At 46.4% G+C, this 10,000-nt stretch overlaps 1 protein-coding gene across 3 annotated transcripts in view; it reads left to right on the top strand.

The window, feature by feature from the left end:
• Positions 1–10,000, top strand: part of LOC143302299 (uncharacterized) — a 13,264-nt gene that overhangs the window by 1,955 nt on the left and 1,309 nt on the right. For 2 of the 3 annotated variants that reach the window (XM_076616905.1, XM_076616906.1), the window contains exons 3-6: positions 3,357–3,474; positions 4,207–4,546; positions 6,987–7,189; positions 8,059–10,000. The exon at positions 8,059–10,000 is cut by the window's right edge and continues 1,309 nt beyond it. In XM_076616905.1, the coding sequence (XP_076473020.1) occupies positions 4,411–4,546; positions 6,987–7,189; positions 8,059–9,981 (2,262 nt within the window). In that variant the 5' untranslated portion in view covers positions 3,357–3,474; positions 4,207–4,410 and the 3' untranslated portion in view covers positions 9,982–10,000. Of the gene's footprint in view, positions 1–3,356; positions 3,475–4,163; positions 4,547–6,986; positions 7,190–8,058 lie in introns of those variants that run through there. The other variant, XM_076616904.1, reaches the window with a different exon arrangement.

The raw sequence follows: 10,000 nt of genomic DNA on the forward strand, positions 1-10,000 counted from the left end.
ATGACACTTATGTAAGATTTGGATTCTGTTTCGGCAAATATGTTAACTCACTCAGTACGGCCAGTCCTCTCTCCTCTCTCCCTTTAACTCACTCAGTACGGCCAGTCCTCTCTCCTCTCTCCCTTTAACTCACTCAGTACGGCCAGTCCTCTCTCCTCTCTCCCCTTAATGAAGTCCGTACCTAGTGTTCTGTTGTCAGTGTCACAGCTCTGTTGGAGCATTCTGCCCTTAACTTGAGATAATAATAATAATAATAATAATAATAATAATAATAATAATGATAATGGCACTTATATAGCGCTGAATCTTGTGCATAGACAAATCTAAGCGCTTTCGCACCAGTCATTCTCACGCACGCATAACTCTAAAACTGGAGAAACTAAAGACAAGGAAGAGGCAGCGAAGGGAGGCGATTTTGGGAAGAGGTGGGTTTTAAGGCCAGACTTGAAAGAGCTGAGTGTGGAGACTTGACGAAGCGAAAGAGGAAGTTCATTCCAATTGCAAGGTCCAGAGACAGAGAAAGAACAGCGGCCAACAGTCGCCATTCTGTCCATTGTAGAGATTGTCACAGCATCTCTTGGAGCATTCTGCCCATTGTAGAGATTGTCACAGCTCTGTTGGAGCATTAATTCTGCCCTTCAGAGATTGTCACAGCTCTGTTGGAGCATTAATTCTGCCCTTCAGAGATTGTCACAGCTCTGTTGGAGCATTAATTCTGCCCTTCAGAGATTGTCACAGCTCTGTTGGAGCATTAATTCTGCCCTTCAGAGATTGTCACAGCATCTCTTGGAGCATTCTGACCATTGTAGAGATTGTCACAGCATCTCTTGGAGCATTCTGCCCATTGTAGAGATTGTCACAGCATCTCTTGGAGCATTCTGTTCATTGTAGAGATTGTAACAGCATCTCTTGGAGCATTCTGCCCATTGTAGAGATTGTCACAGCATCTCTTGGAGCATTCTGTTCATTGTAGAGATTGTCACAGCATCTCTTGGAGCATTCTGCCCATTGCAAAGATTGTCACAGCATCTCTTGAAGCATTCTGTCCATTGTAGAGATTGTCACAGCATCTCTTGGAGCATTCTGTCCATTGTAGAGATTGTCACAGCATCTCTTGGAGCATTCTGACCATTGTAGAGATTGTCACAGCATCTCTTGGAGCATTCTGTCCATTGTAGAGATTGTCACAGCATCTCTTGGAGCATTCTGTCCATTGTAGAGATTGTCACAGCTCCTCTTGGAGCATTCTGTCCATTGTAGAGATTGTCACAGCATCTCTTGGAGCATTCTGTCCATTGCAGAGATTGTCACAGCATCTCTTGGAGCATTCTGCCCATTGTAGAGATTGTCACAGCTCCTCTTGGAGCATTCTGTTCATTGTAGAGATTGTCACAGCATCTCTTGGAGCATTCTGTTCATTGTAGAGATTGTCACAGCATCTCTTGGAGCATTCTGTTCATTGTAGAGATTGTCACAGCATCTCTTGGAGCATTCTGTCCATTGTAGAGATTGTCACAGCATCTCTTGGAGCATTCTGCCCATTGTAGAGATTGTCACAGCATCTCCTGGAGCATTCTGCCCATTGCAAAGATTGTAACAGCATCTCTTGGAGCATTCTGCCTTTAACTTGAGATCGTCACAGCATCTCTTGGAGCATTCTGTTCATTGCAGAGATTGTCACAGCATCTCTTGGAGCATTCTGTCCATTGTAGAGATTGTCACAGCATCTCTTGGAGCATTCTGTTCATTGTAGAGATTGTCACAGCATCTCTTGGAGCATTCTGCTTTTAACTTGAGATCGTCACAGCATCTCTTGGAGCATTCTGTTCATTGTAGAGATTGTCACAGCATCTCTTGGAGCATTCTGTCCATTGCAGAGATTGTCACAGCATCTCTTGGAGCATTCTGCCCATTGTAGAGATTGTCACAGCATCTCTTGGAGCATTCTGCCTTTGTAGAGATTGTCACAGCATCTCTTGGAGCATTCTGCCACTTGTAGAGATTGTCACAGCATCTCTTGGAGCATTCTGTCCATTGTAGAGATTGTCACAGCATCTCTTGGAGCATTCTGTCCCATTGTAGAGATTGTCACAGCATCTCTTGGAGCATTCTGACCATTGTAGAGATTGTCACAGCTCCATATAATTATATAGAGAGAGATTTCTCACAGCTGTCCTGGAACATTCTGTCCTGATAGAGAGTGTCACCATGTTGTACTGAAGCATTCTGCCAAGACGATCGATATTTCAGCTGAGAGGGTTTGGCCGCGGCCGCCGCGCCAGCCGCGAGTTTGCACACCACACATTACGGGGGGGTACATTCAGGAGCAAGTCGGGTGGGAGGGTAATTGTGGGGGTGGGGGTGGGGGGGTGGGGGGGGGGTCAGAGTAGAGTGCCTGTAGGGAGAAAGGGGTGGGAGGATCACGCATGGAAGTACGGTACGGCCGGATAAAAAAGGGGGTGGGGTGGGATATGGGTGGAGTGGGTGGTGGAAGGCCTATGGAGGGAGGGTGGGGTGTAGGGGTTGGGGGAGGGGTGGGTGTAGAGGGTGGGGTGTAGGGGGTGGGGTGTAGGGGGTGGGTGTAGGGGGTGGGTGGGGGAGAGAAGAAGGGAGCGGGATGACTGTTTAGATCGATGGACGCCCTTCCGCCAGTCCGCTTACTGTTTGTGTGTGTGTGTGTGTGTGTGTGTGTGTGTGTGTGTGTGTGTGTGTGTGTGTTTGTGTGTGTGTGTGTGTGTGTGTGTGTGTGTGTGTGTGTGTGTGTGTGTGTTTCTTGTGGTGGTGAAAGGGGCAGATGGACAGGCAGACAGATAGAGACTGGGAAGCACACACACACACACACACACACACACACACACACACACACACACACACACACACACACACACACACACACACACACACACACACACACACACACACACACACACACACACACACACACACACACACACAGCATTTCGTAATATTTCTTTTCTGTCATATTATTTGTTCACACATGGGCCCGACAAATTTGTTCGCCATGTCTGTTTACTAGCTATATAATTGCTCTAAATCATGTAGATAGCCATCCCGTGCTGTGTTTGTTTGTTTGTTGTTGTTGTTTTTTTCTGTTTTGTTATCTCCATTTTTATCTCACGACATTTTTTTTTCCCCACGTACACATGTGTAGCCTTTATTTCATACTTGCGGTATGCATAATCTGTATGTGCGTATGTCTGTTACCGTGTTGTTGATCACATTATTCGGTCCTTTCCTTCTGGTCTTTTACACTGAAACAGGTTCATGTTTAGGAAAGCCTATATATATTATGTATCTCTAAACTGACAGCAAAAATCACTCATGTTTTGTTTCAGACACACAAAAGGGCTTCGTGTTTGTCAATGCCGGGGGACGGGCGCAATAAGCCGAGTGGTTAAAGCGTTGGACTTTCAATCTGAGGGACCCTGGTTCGAATCACGGTGACGGCGCCTGGTGGGTAAAGGGTGGGGATTTTTACGATCTCCCAAGTCAACATAATTATGTGCAGACCTGCTAGTGCCTGAACCCCCTTCGTGTAGCGGAGTATGGCTGCCTACATGGCGGGGTAAAAACGGTCATGCACGTAAAAGCCCACTCGTGTACATGCGAGTGAACGTGGGAGTTGCAGCCCACGAACGCAGAAGAAGAAGAAGGAAGAAGTCAATGCTGGGGGTTCCACCCTAATAATTGATCTTGCTTTTGATACACCAGTTTGAATCACATATTCTAAGAAACAGAACAATTTACATAGAGCGCAACCCGGGCAACGTACACTTTTTCAAGGGGTAAAAAAAAAAAAAAAAAAAAAAAAAAAAAAAAGAAGAAAGAAAGAAAGAATAAGTTTTACAAAAAAAACAATACAGAGCTCGTACTCCACCGCAGTGTTCAGTATAAAATCATCAACATCAGACAGACAACAATCTGAAGAATTCGTAGATTTAAGTGAAACTGTAAGGCGTTTCCAAATACAAAATATGATTTCTGAATTAATCACAGAACAACATGATATAAAGAGCATAGCATGAATAAAAGTGGAAGCCCTCAGAGAGAGAGAGAGAGACACACACATTTTTGAAAGAAAAGAGAATATCCAGCAGAAATTAGGTGAGTGGTGGGGGTGGGGGGGGGGGGGGGGAATTTATTTCCAATCTTAAAAACAGAACATAAGTTTAAGCCATGACGCAGAAATCCAGTCACGGCATTCGGAAAAGGATCTCATCAGGACGCCCAATAAACCGATCGCAAACTGAACGTAAGAAGAACAGCGGTGGAAAGCAGACAAATGGCAGCAGTCTCCTCACAGACGATACAGACCACAGACACACGACAGACGACACTCACCTCCTGGATCCACTGAACACCACCAAGGCGGCGAGACGTCACAGGTCCATGCTGTCACGGAATCACGCCGTACTGATGACTCTGATGGTGACCTTGGTGACGGCTGTGTTACGTGTGTACTACGTCACGCTGAAGACGTCAGGGTGGGTGTTGCATCCTGATGAAATCTACCAGTCTCTTGAAGGTCAGTATCAGTATCAGTACGATCAGTATCAGTATCAGTATCAGTACGATCAGTATCAGCATCAGTACGATCAGTATCAGCATCAGTACGATCAGTATCAGTATCAGTACGATCAGTATCAGTATCAGTACGATCAGTATCAGCATCAGTAGCTCAAGGACGGAGGCGTCACTGCATTCGGACACTGAAATCGATGTACGCTACACCACATCTGCTAAGCAGATGCCTTACCAGCAGCGTAAGCCAACGCGCTTAGTCAGGCCTTTAGGAAAACAAAACAAAACAAAAAATCATTAAAATAATGAGTAAATGATTAAACAAATAAAGAAGTAAATGAATATATATATATATATATATATATATATATATATATATATATATATATATATATATATATATATATATTAGATCATGATAATGATAATAATGACAAATAAAGATAAAATAAATGGTGAGTGTTCATTTCCGGACTGATTGTGGAAAGACTGTTCTTAATGAAGGGGTGTTCTCTTATTGTATTGTATTTCTTTTTATCACAACAGATTTGTCTGTGTGAAATTCGGGCCCCTCTCTTTTCTTTTTTTTCCCCTGCATGCAGTTTTATTTGTTTTTCTTATCGAAGTGGATTTTTCAGTCTATAGAATTTTGCCAGGAACAACCCTTTTTTTTTGCCGTGGGTTCTTTTACGTGGGCTAAGTGCATGCATGCTGCACACGCGGGGACCTCGGTTTATCGTCTCATCCGAATGACTAACTTTCTCTTGTGTACTGTGCTGGACACAGCGAGACGATTTTTTTTTTTTTTTTTTATTTTTTTATTTTTTTATTAATTATTTTTTTATGTCGGTCTGTGAAACGAACGAAATAAACTTTCAGTAGAAAATAAGATATAAGGGGGAGAGGGGAGAGTAGTGGGAATGGGAGGGTAGGGGGGTGGAGGGGGCGGGGGGGGGGGGGGGGGAGGGCGTGGCAAAATCGGTTAGGCAAAAGAGGGCGCTAGCCAGGGGGACAAAAGGGAGGTTACCTACTTCCGGGAGGTTATCGGCCGTAGTACTTTCGTTTTCTCCGCATAGGCGGATAGTAGTTTCGCACAGGACAGGAATGTCAGACCCCTGCCGGAGTCTGCACGAGTTGGGTCACGGTTAAGTATGTTTATTTAAACGTAATTTTAGATAGAAAATTTCCTTTAGGCGTTATCTTCTGATCCAGCGTTCACCCACATAAATGACTGATGAGTGATGAGGGTTCGAGGTCTGACTGTTTCAGCATGGTGTTGTCACGGTGTCCTTATAGAATAGAAAGAATAGAATAGACTGAATAGAATATGTCTTTATTACCAAGTGTACCGGGGTCACAAGGAATATTTGGGGGTGGGGGTGGGCGGAGAGCGATAGTACGTAACAAGGTACGAACATAATTTGAAAATCATACACTGACAAACACAGATACGGTAGAAATTAGGATACATACAAGTGCATATCAATATAAAAACTTGTGCGCACACACACACACACACACACACACACACACACACACACACACACATGCACGCACAAACTCTCTCTCTCTCACACACACACACGGGACACACACACACACACACACACACACACACACACACACACACACACACACGTTTGAACAGAAGCTGCGTATTACATGTCAGTGACCATACTGATGCCACCATTAGTTAAACGAATTCCTTTCCAGTTATTTTTTTTACTCCTTTTGTCCGTTATTCTAAAGTTCACGAGTTTACATTGTGTTCCCATCGGCATTTTCCATGTTTGGGCCATTCCTCGGTCAACACATAGACACCAGTGGCAATGGAGAGACGGAAAAAGAGACTGACGAATGATTGTGGAAATTTTTTTTAATGTTTGGGTGACATGGTTGGTTGTATTTGTATTAGTCATTCGGATGAGACGATAAACCGAGGTCCCGTGTGCAGCACGCACTTAGCGCACGTAAAAGAACCCACGGCAACAAAAGGGTTGTTCCTGGCAAAATTCTGTAGAAAAATCCACGTCAATAGGAAAAACAAATAAAACTGCACGTAGGAAAAAATACAAAAAAAAAAATGGGTGGCGCTGTAGTATAGCGACGCGCTCTCCCTGGGGAGAGCAGCCCGAATTTCACACAGAGAAATCTGTTGTGATAAAAAGAAATACAAAATACAAAATATACAAAAATACAAAATACTCTTTTTGTCACAGCAGATGTTTTTGGGGATAAAATTCGGGCTGTTCTGCCCATGAGGAGCGCCGTCGCTACACTGCACTGACAGCGCCTACCTTTTACTTTTCACAGCCTGCAATTCTGTTTGTTTACCTACTGATTAACTTTTAACAAGCAAAAAATTGGAACAGACCTTAGTATATTTATCGAACAACAACAACAAAAAAATCCTCTTTTTTTTTTTTTTTTTTTTTTGTCTCCAGTGGCGTACTCCGAAATCTACGGGTACGGATTCCGGCCCTACGAATTTTTACCGCCAGCCAGGGGGGACAACTTGAGCCAGTACCAGCAGGTGCATCAAGAGCACGGGATGTACGCGCTTCGCTCCCCTCTCTTGCCGTGGTTCTATGTCGTTGTCAGCTGGGGGGTGGCGATGTTGGGAGTGACGTCACCATCGCCCTATTTGGTAAACGACATCATCAGTTTCATCCTCTGTTTCTTTGAAGGCAGTCTACCAGATCTTATTTCGTTGAGAGCATCCAACTCTGATACCACACACAGATACACAAGCGTGCAACACAATATGTGAATGTACAGGTCTATAGAGAGATAGAGATTGATACTGGGATCAGGTGTGTGTGTGTGTGTGTGTGTGTGTGTACATCACATGTCATTCTTCTTCTTCTGCGTTCACGCGTATGCACACGAGTGGGCTTTTACGTGTATGACCGTTTTTACCCCGCCATGTAGGCAGCCATACTCCGTTTTCGGGGGTGTGCATGCTGTGTATGTTCTTGTTTTCATAACCCACCGAGCGCTGACATGGATTACAGGATCTTTAACGTGCGTATTTGATCTTCTGCTTGCGTATACACACGAAGGGGGTTCAGACACTAGCAGGTCTGCACATATGTTGACCTGGGAGATCGTAAAAATCTCCACCCTTTACCCACCAGGCGCCGTCACCGCGATTCGAACCCGGGACCCTCAGATTGACAGTCCAACGCTTTAACCACTCGGCTATTGCGCCCGTCGACATGTCATTCGAAACAATCGACTGTCACAGGTAGAGTCTAGGAAATCCCTATTTGAAAGGTAAAGGCATGTATACAGTTACAAGAACGGAATAACTGCACTATATAGCCGCAGGCAAAAACTGATGATATCCTTGAGTCAAGCAGAGCAGCCGACATGCTTCACATAGAAATGTATTGTCTAAAGAAAGTTCTATTAAAATAAGCATGGTGCCATTCAAAAAGACCCGATTTCCTTGCACTCTTTCGCCAGTAAAATCAGTGATACTTTTTTTTTTCTTCCTTTTTTTTTTTCATTCAGATATGGCGAATTGTGCACGTGACCCTGGCCTCGCTGCTACCATTGGCTGCGCATGTCTTCACCTCAACGCTGTCCGCGGGGTCACATGACGTGGGTGTCATGGCGGCGGCGTTGGCGGCCAGTTCAGTGCACCTGACGGTCCTGGGCACTCACACCATCGTGCACAGCTTGCTGGCTCCGGCGCTGTTCCTGTGTCTGGCCGGACTGCACGGCTCAGTGTGGGACACTACCGCACCACGGCCACCCCGGCTGCTACACGCCACGACAGACTCGAACACAGGCACACGGCGCAGCGGCTCTACAGCATCATCGCAGAACGGGTCCTGTGGTTCACATGTACGACCAGAGGACAAACACTCCACTACGAGACTTCAGACCCGGAGTGGGTCTATAACACAAACTGAACACTATGATGATGATGATGTTGATGATGTGTCGGATAGGTCCCTGTTTTCTGCTCATGAAGACACCGCGACCAGTGCGGACCACGATGACCACACACCATTGGCTGGCAGTTCTGAAACAGTGAACGGGACCTCACAGAATCCTAAAAAAGCAGTTTCCTTATCTTCGAAAACGATTGTTTTTGGTAGGTTTATAGCGTGTGGCTTTTGTTTGGCGATTTGCTGCTATATCAGACCTGACAGTGGTTTGTTTATAGGCATTCTCTTCATGTCTTTTCTCTCTCCAAGACGTCTTTCTCGTTTATTGATGAAGGAGAAAGAGTATTTCCGTCAGATCGTGCTGTGTGTCGTTGGAGGAATTTTGGGGGTGGTGGTGGGGATAAGCGGGGACTTTTATTTCTATGGTGTCGGTGTTATCTCCCCTGTCAACTGGTTCCGGTTTAACGTGGTGTCCAAAGCGGCAGGCAGGCTGTTCGGGGCAGACTCTGCAGTGCTGTACATCAGGGAAATGTTCTTCGCCAACCCAGGAATGGTCTTGGTGCTGGGCATTAATATCGCCGGAGTGATGACGTCCATCGTGCAAGCACTCAGACGCGGCCGTGGCGGTGAAGGCATGGCGTTAAAAATGAGGTTACTGGTAAGTGTAGCGGTTCTACTGGCAACCTACTCTGTCCAAGAACACAAAGAACTGCGCTTTATCCATCACGTCATCGTTTTGTACTTTGCGCTGACAGCCATAAATGTCCGGTCTTTAGCCAAGACCCTGTCTGAACAAGGTGCTCTCACGATCTCAGCAACTCCCAGACTGAGCGCCTTGGGAACCATACTGCTTTTCGCCGCGTCCCAGTGGCATAGTATGCCTACAGGGGAGGACCCTGCCTCGCTGAAGAGCTGGGTGTATCAGGGCAACGCGGACACCTATGACGTCACCCGGTGTGTGAACCACGTCGCGGCACAGACGGACGTTCGTGGCGTGTTCCTCAACGTCAACCTCAACCTGGTGGGCGGCTTCACCTTTTTACGTCACAACGTGCCCCTGCTGACGCTGACTTTCTCAGGGTACCACGAATACGGCATGTCAGCACGACACATCACGCCACGGAAACTATATCCCACCACCACCGCCACCGCCACCACCGCACTCCGCCGCCACAAGACCGACAGTGCAGTCTCCTTGGCAACTTCTGTAAACCTGTCCAATTACTTCGATCACCAGAACCAACCGTACTTGCTCCACCACCTGATTTCCCACCCCGAATACAACTACCTGCTGATGACGACAGACACAGAGTTCCTGCCTGCAGGGTTCACCCAGGTGCTGGACACGGGCAGGGTGAAGGTGCTCAGGAGGCTGGGCACGGAGGAAGGGGAGCAGCGACTGAGGCAGGTGGTTCCTCTGCTCCGGGCTGACCCCGCGCCGGCCGTCCTCAAGAGGGAAGCCAGTGAGCTGTTTGCGTTCGGTTTGAGAGACCTGGCTGCTCAGCGCTATGAGCGCGGCGTGAGGTTGGATGGTCAGTGAGGGAGGCCAATAGTTCTTT

The sequence above is a fragment of the Babylonia areolata genome, chromosome 29 (assembly GCF_041734735.1).
Source record: "Babylonia areolata isolate BAREFJ2019XMU chromosome 29, ASM4173473v1, whole genome shotgun sequence".
NCBI classification, from domain to species: Eukaryota; Metazoa; Mollusca; class Gastropoda; order Neogastropoda; family Buccinidae; genus Babylonia; species Babylonia areolata.